The sequence below is a fragment of the Diaporthe batatas genome, assembly GCF_019321695.1.
Source record: "Diaporthe batatas strain CRI 302-4 chromosome Unknown Contig00006, whole genome shotgun sequence".
Classification (NCBI taxonomy): domain Eukaryota; kingdom Fungi; phylum Ascomycota; class Sordariomycetes; order Diaporthales; family Diaporthaceae; genus Diaporthe; species Diaporthe batatas.
In genome coordinates, this window is record NW_025408553.1 from 638,845 (window position 1) to 652,527 (window position 13,683).

The 13,683-nt window shown below is 54.8% G+C and overlaps 4 protein-coding genes across 4 annotated transcripts; 3 read left to right on the top strand and 1 right to left on the bottom strand.

Moving 5' to 3' along the window:
* The first annotated feature begins 213 nt into the window (after positions 1-213).
* On the top strand, positions 214-1,637 carry KVR01_006009 (uncharacterized protein). Its single transcript, XM_044793194.1, has one exon. The coding sequence runs from the start codon at positions 360-362 to the stop codon at positions 1,545-1,547; it is 1,188 nt and encodes a 395-aa protein (XP_044644812.1). The 5' UTR covers positions 214-359; the 3' UTR covers positions 1,548-1,637.
* A 1,777-nt stretch (positions 1,638-3,414) lies between these two features.
* Positions 3,415-7,607, top strand: KVR01_006174 (uncharacterized protein). Its single transcript, XM_044794102.1, has 4 exons — positions 3,415-3,982; positions 4,127-4,311; positions 4,452-7,088; positions 7,155-7,607. Exons 2-4 carry the CDS (start codon positions 4,252-4,254, stop codon positions 7,179-7,181), a joined length of 2,724 nt encoding a protein of 907 aa, XP_044644977.1. The 5' UTR covers positions 3,415-3,982; positions 4,127-4,251; the 3' UTR covers positions 7,182-7,607.
* A 334-nt stretch (positions 7,608-7,941) lies between these two features.
* Positions 7,942-9,066, top strand: KVR01_005947 (uncharacterized protein; the record flags this gene model as incomplete). Its single annotated transcript, XM_044789718.1, has 1 exon — positions 7,942-9,066. Exon 1 carries the CDS (start codon positions 8,284-8,286, stop codon positions 9,064-9,066), a length of 783 nt encoding a protein of 260 aa, XP_044644750.1. The 5' UTR covers positions 7,942-8,283.
* A 553-nt stretch (positions 9,067-9,619) lies between these two features.
* On the bottom strand, positions 9,620-11,452 carry KVR01_005834 (uncharacterized protein; the record flags this gene model as incomplete). The annotated part of the gene is made up of 4 exons (XM_044786194.1): positions 9,620-10,115; positions 10,196-11,105; positions 11,170-11,320; positions 11,390-11,452. 4 exons carry the CDS (start codon positions 11,450-11,452, stop codon positions 9,620-9,622), a joined length of 1,620 nt encoding a protein of 539 aa, XP_044644637.1.
* Positions 11,453-13,683: the final 2,231 nt, after the last annotated feature.

The following is a 13,683-nucleotide window of genomic DNA, read 5'->3' on the forward strand; positions in this document are numbered from 1 at the left end:
CCATCTGATCACCGCTGTCAGGGCGGTACCTAGGCTCAGCATCTTGGCACTGAGCCTCGGTGGGCTGCCCAATAAGGCGTCTGGAAGCTCACCGACGGCCCCCGCATTCCCCACAGGAGGACCCTGAGTCCCCTGGGACATGACGTCCTTTGTGGCCAGGGAGCTGGAGGCCTGTTTCAACCTCAGCTCGCATGCAGGTGCTTATAGATAGACGGACAGCTTCGTCTTGGGAAGCTTATTCTTGCCTAGGTACCAACCACACCCTGATAAACCATACCTCCCACCTCAATTCAGAGTGGTCGCTTGTCTCAAGTTCTCAACATACTTAAGTAATTACCAGCATTCCACATCCAACCAAGATGGCTCCACACGAAGGCCTCGTCCACCCCAAGGAATACGACATCAAGGACAGCAATGTCGAGCTCATCGGCAGCGAGATAGACCACCAGGTCAAGTACAAGAGCGCCACCACCGAGCCGGCCTGGAACGATGGCAACGTAGGCATCAACCCCGGGCTGTACATCTGGCGCATTGAGGAGTTTGAGGTCGTCCCGTGGCCAAAGGACAAGTACGGCCAGTTTCTCGACGGTGACAGTTTTATCGTCCTGTACACTTACAAGGTCGGCGAAGGCGAGAACGAGCACCTGGGCCATGACATCTTCTTCTGGCTGGGCGCCCACACGTCGCAGGACGAGGCCGGCACCGCCGCCTACAAGACGGTCGAGCTCGACGAGTTCCTGCACGGCAAGGCGACCCAGCACCGCGAGGTGCAGGCCGCACCCTCGGACGCCTTCATGGAGCTGTTCCCGCGGCTGCAGATCCGCTCGGGCGGCGTGCGCTCCGGCTTCACACACGTCGAGGAGCAGCCCAAGGAGGAGGTCACCACGCTGCTGCGCGTGTTCAAAATCCCCGGTGCTAAGCGCGACTCCGTCGTCGTGCACGAGGTGGCGCCGACCTGGGAGAGCTTGGACGAGGACGACGTCTTTGTCCTCGACAAGGGCGACAAGATCTGGGTGTGGCAGGGCAAGAACTGCAGCCCCATGGAAAAGGCCAAGGCTGCACAGGTCGTCCACGACATGACCATCGCCAAGCACGTCGACGTCGAAGTCCTCTCCCAGACCGAGTCGCGGTCCCGACTTGTCGTCGACATGCTCGGCGGCGACAAGGATGCCGCCCCCGCCACCGAGGAGTACCACCGCCCGCGGCCCTTCGGCAGGCCCACAGAGGGACGCAGGCAGAAGAAGCTATTCAAGCTCAGCGACGAGTCCGGGCAGCTAAGCTTCGGCCAGGTCAAGGAGGGCCCTTCTATCTCGCAGTCTGACCTGGACGGCAACGACGTCTTCATCCTCGACGACGCGGGGAAGACCATCTGGGTCTGGCAGGGCGCCGGGGCCAGCAAGGCGGAGAAGGCGGCGTGGCTGAAGGTGGCCCAGGCATATGTGCGGAAGCTACAGGGCGATGACGATGAGGAGGCTCACCTGACACCCATCGCCAAGGTCGTGGAGGGTAGCGAGAGTCAGGGTTTCATGCGGGCTCTTACGGTATGAACGGACAGCCGAGTCCACCAATGTATTTGTACATGTATAGAGCAAGGCCTCATGTTTGGACAGATCTAATTTACAATGTTCGTCCCTGGTAATGATATTTCAAACCAAGTAGTCGACGCCCTGTAGTTGTGGCAAATCAGTATTCGGATGCTGTTGTACTTCTCTGGTGGAGCTCACCACTTGATCACCAAGTTTTGGAAACAGCTTTCCCATTGACATCGCTCTTGAGCTCCAAAGCTGAGGATCCTGCACGGCCTTTGCTTCGAGCTTTGAGAAACCTCATACTCCAAGCAGTAGGCCCGCACCTCGGTTATGCCACATTGCAATTCAGGGTCTCTCGACGACGCACTGGAGACTGCAACAATGCAAAGTGCTGAGTGAAAGCCAGCTCCAGGGGGAATTAGCTTAGCCCGGTTGTGTCCTTCTGCGCTCTCACGACCCCATATTACTGACCAATTTGTAGCCGTCCTGGATAGTATGCATGCGCTCATCAATACCCAAAGCCTTCTTCAAATGATTATTTCATGAATTCTTACAGTTCAGAAACAAGTCATCGTGTAGAATTCAGAGAAAATAACATCGTATCTCAGCAAGTCTACAGAGCACTGGGCCTTTTTTGCCTGATCACATATGTCATCTCGCCACTCCTATATCGGTGGGCACTTCCCAAACCTTTAACCGGCATTACATACGATGAATATGCAGTACGAAGCGTACTCGGCAGCGTGATCCAGATGTTGGGGTTTCGAAAAGCCAATAGCGACCGCCTTACCGACTGGTTTGCACAGCAAGGTTAATGTAATAATGGCTGGTCGCTCTGGCCCTGCTCAGTCAGAACCGTCGGCTCGACCACCATTGTTATTAGCGGACTTCGGAGAAGCACAGGACACATCTGCAGGACCCGTGAGTTCCAAGGGTTGGAAGCAGCCAGAGAGACTGATGTCTTTTCGCAGACACGTTTCCTGAAATTCATCTCGCACTCACTTTGGAAGATCCCGAAGTACAAGAGATATAGAAGACTCGTCAGGGGAATCATGCCGCTTTCATTCTTGGACAATGCAATATGTCTGTTCGCTTCCTGGACTATTTGTATTTCTCTACACTGGCAGGGCTTTCCCCACCTCGGTATCTGTTGTGCTCATTTGTTTGCTCGTTCCCTGGTTTTCTTTACCAGGCTGCCATACAATGCGCTTGTGGTCCAAATCGGATCCAGGCTTCTGCAACGCAAGGCTACGCAAAATTAACCAAACTAATCGAATTGCGGAGAGCTAGGGGAAGACCATTCGATCAACAAGATGATCTTTGGTACCTTGTCTGACACACCCATTTTTTTTGGCACCTGTCTCTTGAGGCACTCCCACAAGTGATGGGAATTGATGTGGTGGGCGTTGACGTCGGGCAGTCGGGCGGCATCTACGTCACCGTTCCCCCGGTAATGCGAAGGGGTCCTCATTGGGCAGCGACATTGGATCTCGGCGGCAGTGCAGCGCAGAGAAATGAGATTGGGGCCATGGCCTGAGTCAACCAGGCGGCCAGGGCAGCCCAGCAGCCCAGGTCAACTCAACCGTCGATGGTCTTTTCTGGCCAGGCGCGAACACGTCACGCTACTCCGTAATAAGAATAAAGCGTTGCTGTGACAAGGTGGTGGGATGGATTGGCACCTTGGGGAGCACTGGGTACAGGTGACATCGATGCGGCATGTTTTGAGGCCCCTCTTTCTTTGTTGTTGAGACAGTCCAGCATGTACCTGCTACTTTCCGCGGGGGGTTGCACCGTACGCTCTACCATGCAGCCCAGAGGCTTGTCATTTCGGGGGACTGGAAGAGTGCATTGTTTGAATTTTGGCTCATTCATCAGTCAGAATATGCACACAGATCAAGAGAACCTCATATCAACCAACAAGTCACACCCACCGACTTTGCTGCCCAACACGCTCAGCTCAGAGATCGTCCCACTTCTTGTCAGCTGTGCTCTCCCCCTGCTGCCCTACCGGCAAAAGCTACAACCCTGCCTGCCCTGAAAAAAACATCTGAACAGCGGCTCGATTGTTGCCCTGGCAGCCCCGGAAGCGTGGCACTTGCCGACGGCCACTCACAGCCGCATCCTTCCTTTATTATGCCCCCCTGACCTGGGCGTGGCACCCCCCGGTCCTCTCTCCATCAGATCCAAGGCCAAGCAAGGGAAACGGCACCATTGGACTTGCCCTGCTGCCCTGCCGTCCAAGCTTTTTGACGACAGTCACTCACTCGCGACAAAACAAACCCACGCCAGAGACGGCCATACGCTGCCCACACAGAACACCCACGACAACTTCATACCACTCCCGAGACACGAGAACAAAGCGCGCTCCCCTGCCTGCGCACGCGTCGTTCCACCAAGTCCACCTGCCTGATCTTTCAAGCACCGAGGCGCTGCTTGCTGTTTGCGATCGTCTGGTACGAACCCCCCGCCATTACCCCAGCCCAGGAGTGCCACGCTGGACGTCACGGGACGCCAGCTATCATGCGTCGCTTGACCCATCGCCAGCATCATGCGCCGAAGAATACGCTCGTCCGTCCACAGGCTAACAGGTCGTGCAGTCCGAGCTTTCACCGGCCTCCTTGATCGCGACGGCCCCGAATCCTACTTAGCAAATACCCCTGGCTCGCCAACATCTCTTAACCCGAATCCTGGAAACACTCCAGTACATCCGGTGTCACCCATCATGGCTGACGGAGAGGAGGATTACAGCTCATTGCCAATTACAGATCGCTGGGTCCATAAGGTACGTGACACACGCGGCCCTTTCCCGTCTCGTCCACACGAGTGCGGTGAAGACGAGGCAGGGGGAGGAAACGACCTTTGCGAGGCTGCCAGCGGCCCACAAGAGGACTGTATGCTAACCGACACCCTGTCTGCTTGTAGATCTGGAAAGTCCGAAAAGGAGCATACGAAGAAGCCCTCAAGCAGTTCGAGGTCAGCGCCGACGAATACGATGCCGCCTTCCAACCATTCCTGCGGGACCCCTCCTTATGGAAAGGCGCCGTGGCCGACAGCAACGTGGCAGCACAGCAAGATGGCATGGCAGCCTACTGTGCATTCCTGAAGTTCGGTGGCAAGGAACATGGCACGAGATCAAGAGGCGTCACAGTCACACCCATCTGCGAAAAGGGTCTCCCATCCACACGAGCGGCAACAAAGGCGTCATCCATCGAGGCACTGCTCCTTCTTTGCGAGGTCGACGTGCCAAACCCCGTCATCGAGGACGTCCTGCCCGTCCTGTCCGCCAAGCAACCGAAGACTGTTGCCGCCGCACTGAATGCCTTGACCGCCATCTTCCACAACTACGGCTGCAAGCTTGCCGACCCTAAGCCTGTCCTGAAAGTTTTACCAAAGGCTTTCGGTGCCGCAGACAAGAATGTGCGAGCTGAAGCGACCAACTTGGCAGTGGAATTCTACAGGTGGCTGCGAGAGGCTATGAAGCCCATGTTCTGGGGCGACCTGAAACCGACCCAGCAGACAGACTTGGAGGCACAGTTTGAAAAGATCAAGGCCGAAGGGGCTCCGAAGCAGGAGCGGTTGTTACGGACCCAACAAGCTGCAAAAGAAAAGGCTCCGGCCGCCGGGGAAGCGGACGAAGGCGGCGAGGAAGACGAGGGCGAGGAACCCGAGGAGATCGACGCTTTTGACCTAGCAGAGCCCCAGGACGTCCTCAAGGGCATACCCGGAAACTTCTACGACTTGCTGGGCTCATCGAAATGGAAAGACCGCAAGGAGGCCGTCGAGGCGTTATATGCACTTGTAAACGTCCCAAGGATCAAGGACGGAGATTTCAACGAGGTCAACCGATCACTGGCGAAATGTATGAAGGACGCAAACATCGCTGTTGTCACACAGGCAGCGCAGTGTATTGAGCTCCTAGCCAAGGGACTGCGGAAGGGCTACGGGAAGTACCGATCCGTCGTCATGCAGCCCATCATGGACCGCCTCAAGGAGAAGAAGCCCACCGTCCAGGATGCCCTTGGTGCAGCACTAGACCAGGTCTTTATGGCGACGAGCCTGACGGAATGCTTTGAGGACATTCTCGCCTACCTGGTCAACAAGAATCCCCAGGTCAAGGAAGGCACCATGAAATTCCTCGTCCGATGCCTGCGGACGACAAGAGACGTGCCAAACAAACAAGAAATTGGCGCGATGGTCGAGGCTGCAAAGAAGCTCCTGGCAGAATCTAGCCCTGCACTCCGTGATGGTGGCGCCGAGATACTGGGCACCATCATGAAGATCATTGGCGAGCGGGCAATGAACCCCCATATGGAGGGTCTCGATGAAATTCGGAAAACCAAAATCAAGGAGTACTTTGAGACGGCAGAAGTGAAGGCAAAAGAGAAGCCAAAAGCGCCACCGCCAGCAGCTAAACCTCCACCAGGTCCTGCCAAGAAGGTTGTCAGGAAGGTCCCCGCCGGCGCAAAGAAAGCTGCACCTGCAGCGGCGCCGCCGCGAGCCGAGTCTCCGCCAATGGCACCACCACCGACGGCGAAACCAGTGGGCAACAAGCTTGGTGTACCGAAACCCTCTGGCATTGGAGGTCTGAAGGCACCTCAGAAGAGAACACTGGCATCACCCCGAAAACCCATGGCTGCGCCGCCCCCACCGCCAGAAGAGGACGAGTATGAAGAGGAGCCAGCGCCAGTCGCCTCTCCTCCCCGGCAACGTCTTGGGCTGGGACGTGGCGGTCTTGCTGGCCGCTCTCTGGCCAAGCCAGCAGCACCGGCAGCCATGGCCCCCGCCGCCGAACCTGCCCCGGCCGTCTCTGGTCTCACTGCAATGGAACGTGCGGAATTGGAAGAGCTTAGGGCCGCTAACGAGAGCCTGTTGCGCCAGGCTGACGATGCCCGCCATGAGCGGTCCAAGATGATGTCCGAGATCCAAGAACTCAAGAATCAAAATGCCCAGCTCATTGAAGACCACACTCGGGATGTTCTGAGCATCAAGGCAAAGGAGACGCAGCTCGTGCGCGCCCGTAGCGACGCGGAAGCGGCAGAGAGCACAAATGAGCGTCTGCGAAGGGAACTCGACCGACTGAAGCGAGCTCTCAGTAAGTCTGAGCAGCTCGGTATGCAGCGTGACGACATGTTGAGTCCCACCCTCAGCAGTGCCAGCCCGGTACACGAAGAGATGGGCGGCGGTTTCCGGGACAGGGAGGGCAGCTTTGGCGGTGGTTTGCATAGGGCAGCAAGCACGGCGTCTAGGAATCGCACCTCATATGCGAGCAACCTGTCTGAGGAGAAGGAGAACGGATTTGGTCCTGACGCTCCTCCGCCGTACGCACGGCACAAGGCTCTGAGCCCCGAGCTGGGGAGATACGGCAACGGCAACGGAGCCAGCTCAGCTAGCAGTGGACGAGCATCTCCCGCTAGGAGCTACAGGAGAGACGTCTACTCGGGCGAGCATTCTTCTGCTGCCGGTGGTGCCGCCGCTGGTAGCAACGGCAACGGCGCTGAAAGCTGGAAGAGGGCTGCCGAGGTGACCAGCCAATTGAAGGCAAGGATTGAACAGATGAAGGTATGTCTGATAACTACCGTGTAGGAGAATTTAAGTGTCCAGTACTAACATCTTGTCCTCATCTAGGCCAAGCAAGGGCTTGCCAAGCAGTAGGTTCTGCACAAATTGAGCCCGAGCCGTCGTCATCATGGGAGCATGCGTGTGAGACCTCAGTCGTGTGCGGGCATCTACGGGCCACCAGGCGATCCACGATCATTCTGGGAGCTGTGAAGGATTTTTTGTTTAGAGGCTCGTTCGTTGTAAGCAGGATTCTTCTCTCAAGGGGAGTGAGATTTGTGGAAGGAGGTCTAGCATTTACAAGGCGTCGTGCGTGCAGTCCTTTGCGGGGCTAGGGGAAAGGTACAGTCTGCATTTGCACCACCCCCCGGCGTCTTTGTCTCACACCTATGTCTGGGATGGACTTTTGTTTGATGCGTGCGCGTGGGAATGGTTTTGGTAAAAACTTAGATACCACTTGCGGTTCTCAATTCCGCTCATTGTACTTGACTTTTGCCAATATCGATGGATAATCATTTTCTACATGGCCTCGAACGTGGCACTGAGAATTGCATTTGTTCACGAGCACTCGACGTGCGGTCAACGAACTCGTGACGGTGGTGGTCTTGTGCTTGCTATAAGGGAGATGGTGGATGGACAGAGAACGAACGGTAAGTAACCAGAACGACATGCGGGCAATTTGGTCACTGAGATTGGACTAGGCACCGTTTCCTCACTGCTGCAAACAACAAGGTTTCGCTTCACACTCTACCTCTTCTTCGGAATGACGACAATACGCAGTGTCGAGTCGGCCATTTGACCATATTCACGAACTCGTGCCCGCCGATGTGGCATCGGAGATAAGATGGACTGGGGGGCGAATGTTCGCCCAATTCTTATTCTCCATGTGCTGCAAAAATGGTACTAAGATTCAGCATTCCAGTCCGGCTTGATTTTAAGTGCAGCCTCGCCGTTGCATCAGACCTGAGATGACGTCTTGGATTGGGCACTATTCCAACAAGACTACATACATCGTCACTATGCAGCCCTTATTCGACCACTTCTTCATTCCACAAAACTCTAATCCCTGGCTCACTTGAGATGACCACCGCTTGGAACAATAACTGATACACTACATTCCGCCTCCCCAAGTTCTCCTAATCTGAACCCTACATTCAATCTGTTCTTCATCTCCAAACAGCAACTTAATAACGCCGAAATGTCTGGGCTTAACTTCAAATGCGCCCTCATCACCGGAGGCGGCGGCGGGATCGGCCGCGCCATGGCAGAGTATTTTATGTCCAAGGGCAAAAAGGTCATCATCTGCGGGCGCACCGAGGCCAACCTCAAGATGACCCAGGCGGAGATCAAGTGCGCGGGCTGCTACGTGGTAGACACGGGCGATGTGTCCAAGATCCCCGGGTTCATCGAGGCGATCACAGCCGAGCACCCGGACCTCGACTGCCTCGTCAACAACGCGGGCGTGCAGCGGCCCCTGCAGGTCCTCAAGGACGACCCGGAGGACTTCCTCGGAAGGGCCGACAACGAGATCGACGTCAACGTCCGCGGGCCGATGCACCTCGCCGTCGGGCTGCTGGCCCACCTCAGGTCCAAGCCGGCCGCGGTGATCATCAACGTCTCGAGCGTGCTGGGCTTTGTGCCCTTTAGCATCCTGAACCCGGTGTACAACGGCACCAAGGCGTGGCTGCACTTCTGGAGCATGGCGCTGCGCGTGCAGCTCAGGGGCACCGGCGTGAGGGTCGTGGAGATCGCGCCGCCGCAGGTCGGCACGGACCTGCACCGGGAGAGGGAGGACCCGGACGACAACAAGAAGCACAAGAGCCCTACCTCGATGGATGTGGACGAGTTCATGGAGGAGGTCGCGCGGAGGCTGGAGCGCGGGGAGGAGACGTTCTCTGCTGGGCCGGGGCAGCAGTTGGTGGATAGGTGGTATGAGTCCTTTGGGGAGAGGTTTGACCAGGCTGCGAAGAGCTGGGAGTAATTCTTGCAGCGGTGAAAGTCTGTGGTTTATACACGTCGGACTCGGGTCGTTTGAACTGGAAGGCCTTTGGACTGGGCATCCCTTTGTGTTTGGTCTGATGGCTGAGACCTTTTCTTGACCTGCTCAGAAATTTGCCAAGGCTGAAGCTTGCCCAGGTGGTTTCATCACACCATGGACAATATTTGATACTGTTGGGAGATGATTTGAAGGCCTCTTTGGTTGGAGATGGCAAATGGACCCCAAGGTTGAGGTTGAACTTCGGCACGCTGGAAGTTGGGCCACATGTCCGTTCGACACTTGCCTGTTGGCCCATAATGTTCTTCTCGATATCCTGCTTAGGAGCCCGAGCAGGTTCCAAGGTTGGCAGGAGACACCAAAGAGGACAACCGGGATTGCAGTGCACTTTACTTTGACCTGAGCGGAGCCATTAGGGCAAAAAAAGCAACTCATCCATTTTGTAATATTCTCAAAAATGTGCGCATGGGTTCCAAGTTATCACATTGACCATCACCTGGGCGGCAGCGCCACATCAAATTTCCATGCTCACAAGGCATCATTTCTTCTGATCCCTCGGTGTGAACACAAGGCACGGCCCATCGTGAGATGAGGCAAAGATGTCGTAAAGCTGGTACTCATCCGGCCTCTCCCTGCCGAACCCCTTGCCAGGTCCGCCGCCGCCCAAACGGCCCAGCTCTCCCGGCGCGGCCGCAAAGTCGAAATGCCACAGCGTCTTGGCGATGACCAGGCTCGCCTCGAGATACGCCATCGCCTTGCCGGCGCACGAGCGCGACCCCACGGAAAACGGCATGAAGGCGGATCTCATCTTCGCGGCCTGCGCTGCGTCCTTCTCGGCATTAAGCCAGCGCTCAGGCTGGAACGAGAAGGGCGATGGGAAGTACTCCTCGTTGTGGTGCAGCGCGTACGCACTCACTCCTAGCTGTGTCCCAGGCGGAATGACGTGGCCGTCGATGATAAGGGGCTGCCCCTTTTGGGGGTCCTCTGCAGCCTGCTGGCGCCAGGCGATTCCGGGGATTGGGGGTGACATGCGCCTGGTGGTATTGTCAGTTATTCTGTGATGGATGTGGTAATTACAAAGAAAGAAAACGGTGAGCCGAAGATCATCACTCACAAGGCCTCATCGATGCAGGCACGGAGGTAATGGCAGCCAGACAACTTTGGCCCACTGCGGATCTCCTCAGCGCTGGGGAAAGTCGTCCGTATCTCGTCCGCGAGCTTTCTGTACGCCTCTGAGTTGACCTCCCGGCTGAGATAGAAGAGCAGAGCACCTAGGGATGCGGCAGTTGTGTCACCTCCCGCAGCGACGAAGAAATAACCCTCAGAGAAAAGAAGCTCCCGCAGCTGGGCATCATCCATGGCCGCCCCCTGCGGCCCCTCGGCAACGAAGGACACGAGATCGCTACGGGCATTCTTCCCCATACTCAAACGGCTCGTCGTCATCTTGTCCAGGAGACCCCAGAACCGAACCCGACTGCTCCCACTAAGTCTAGATAAAACAGCATTGATACCGAGGGCTTCGAGCAGTGGGATTTGAAAGATGATGTTGCTTTTTAAGTTGCCCGCGAACAGGCCATCCAGTACGAACCGGTGTTCAAGGTTCTGCTGTGTATTGAGATCGTACCCGAAAGCAAGCAGACCTATCGTGTCGAGTCCCACGTATCTACATCGCGGGCTAATATCCGTGGGGCCTTTGCTTGACTTGAGTTGCTCGATGAAGATGTCGACCTGTTGTTGCAAGGTGGACTCGAAGAGGCGCATCGCGCGCTCGGTCACGGCCTGGCCGATGACCTTGCGCTTGCTGCGGTGAAGCTGCTTGTCAAGGACATTGAAGACATTTGGAGAGGTCTTCGCTTTGAGGAGGGTCGTGTAAACGAATGACTTGCCGATTCGTTCGCTATTGTATATATCTGTGGCTATCAGTGCCAGCCCGGTCACAACTTGGATCGCTCTATTTGACAAACCTTTAAGGGCTGTAGCAGTATTGAATACAAGTCGGTTCGGGCCCTGCCGATAGACAGGTCCTAGAAGTTTGACTGTCAGAACTTGTAGATGGCCACATATACATTTGAAGTTATACGGGCCTACCGTATTTGTCGAGGTCTCTCTTCACAGCTAGGTGAAGACGCATCCGGGTGGCGTTGTAGCCACCGTACCCGTCCGTAATTTTGGCCAGCCATGGCCCCGGATACCGGCGTAATGGATGCAAGAAGCTCCGGTAGACCGAAAGAAGGGGAAGCTGTTTGGGAAGTCAGCACAGCAAGTTCTCCCGATGACGGGACCGCCGTGGCGGCAAGTGAGGACAAACGCATGACAGAACGAGCAGCACGATGTACGTCGCCCACGTGTAGAGGAGGTCGAAATTAGACATTTTCTGACCGCTATCCCAAAAGACCACAGGTAAGAGGCTTGTCTACACGGATAAGCGACCTCGCCTATGGCTTCGAGTCCAATGAGGAAAGGAATGGGGTCGGTTTGTAAGTGATTTAGGTGTCTTTCTCAAATGAAGCAACGTAGAATGTTGTACCGGTACCGCAGGATGCAGACTCACGGATTGTGGTACTTGCCGAGGCCAATCATCTACGTGCTTAAAGGAACCAATCCAGTGGGAAATAGAATATGCCAGTCGAAAATGAATGATGGATTCCGCACCAGAGTACCAAAATGATCCAGGTTTGTGGATGTGGATTGGTATTTATGAGCGTGGAATTGGGCGAACCCCCCCCCCAACAGAAGGTCCGGTTGGTACAGGACATGCAATTTGACGCCAACAGGATGATGCGAGCCAGATTAGCCCGTTATTTCTTGGATTCAGTAAAGTACTTCAGTATCTAGCACCCTGGCAACAGTCCAACGGGACGCAGTCATACGGCACTGACACAGGGTAACATGGCCTCAACGTCCGGTGCTGGGGTGCGTTGCACCGCACTTGAGAGCCCGGCAACCTCGTTCGGACCAACAGTACACGTAGATAAGAGCACCACATTTTTTTCTCGGGCCTCGTAACCGACTGACCCCTAAATGTGTGTTTATTGGATTCATAGAGTTGGAATAATTGGGGACACCTTAATTCTGTTGTCACTTATCTGCCGGCTTCTGATTCGCTCCCCTCAATGCAATTTCAAAGACCGTTCGTGCAGTTTGGAAGAAGCACTACAGCCTTGGCCGAGGTTCCCCTACTACTGACAAGAGGAACAGGACAGCTAAGCTACCTAGAGACCTCTAATGGACAAATCTTGTCTGAACACTCTATCCTTTTCATATATGTGCATTCTATAGCATTTCCCGTACAAAAATGTATGCAACTTTGTGCTCTGTTTCCAATTAGTCTCTCAAGCCCTCAAGCGCATCTGCAGACCACCATGGTGTTTGACTATTTTCGTTGCTGTAAGAGGACTCATGATAAATAAGCATTCTGGTGGGTTGGATAGGGCCATGAAGTTAATTAAGAAAGATAGAGAGAACCCATTGGCATTGCGGCCTTAGAGTTGTAACAACCTTTCAACACATACATTACCTCCCGTGTTTACCTCTGTATGAAGGGACCGTACGCCATCGGGGGTATTACGGATCAGGAATGATACCACATTACCTCCCTCTTTTCCGTCCTGGTGGGACTTTCAATTTACTGCTGTGGATTGACGGCCTGGATACTTGCTCCTGCTATGGAGCGGGTTTCTTTAACGGCGTGAAATCTAGAAGAACTATCTTTATGAAGAGTTTTTTTTTGCAAGATGCATCGGAAAAGTTTTCCACAGCGAGATCAAGCAATTCATGGATCATGTTGCAGCAGCCGCCAATGGTTCTTTTTGTGGTATGAGCCATGCGTGGAACCTAGCGTACTTACTTAAGTACTTAAGTACACAGCAGACTGCTTTGCCGGCTTTGACTCTAGTATCGTGGCAGATTAGCCCTTGGGCTACTTATGTCGACGATTCTAGTGCGGCGCCGTCGGGAGCGATGCCTTCCAGCCTTGTCTGTGCGGTACGAGGCTCAGCCACGTGCCCACGTACTGTATTCTCTTTCCACTGTTATTGGCACTGTATTTCTTCAGACGCTGGGTCTTAAGCGTTTACCACTGTATGAAGGCGCCACGTACATTTTACATGTATGGGGATTAAAAAACGAAACCACCAAGTATACAGCAGGCTTGGGCGGAAGGAAGTCTTGCCACAAATTCGACGGTGAACAGTGCGCGAAGGAGACCCCGGGGAGGTAGACTCTGATGCGCCTCTTTGGTCCATGAAAAATGAGGTGTCAAACAATTTGCCTCCCAGTGAGCAAGGTATGATACTATCTATTACAAACATAATTTTCATGCTAGAGACAGGGTATGATACGGCTCATGAAGAGCATCAAGAGCAGCAATAAGCGTGGCCCGTCTGGAGAACAGGCAGAGTACTTAAGTACCTAGGTACCTAGGTACTTAGGTTTAGGTACTGTACGGCGCTGTCCGTCGCTGCTAATACCACTGCGACGGTGTACCACAGTACGGTTTTAGGCGGCCTGTAGGCGGCCTAGGCCCACCCGCTGACTCAGAGTGAGTCGGATAAGATAAGGATTTTCTGGGAAGGCAGCCACGGCAGCTTGAAGAGGCGAGCT

Excerpts from the sequence above, each read along its gene's own strand:
- KVR01_006009 (XM_044793194.1), top strand. The coding sequence starts at position 360 with ATGGCTCCACACGAAGGCCTCGTCCACCCCAAGGAATACGACATCAAG.
- KVR01_006174 (XM_044794102.1), top strand. The coding sequence starts at position 4,252 with ATGGCTGACGGAGAGGAGGATTACAGCTCATTGCCAATTACAGATCGC. Across the intron at positions 4,312-4,451 it reads CAGATCGCTGGGTCCATAAG|ATCTGGAAAGTCCGAAAAGG; the intron begins GTACGTGACACA and ends GTCTGCTTGTAG. Across the intron at positions 7,089-7,154 it reads CAAGGATTGAACAGATGAAG|GCCAAGCAAGGGCTTGCCAA; the intron begins GTATGTCTGATA and ends GTCCTCATCTAG.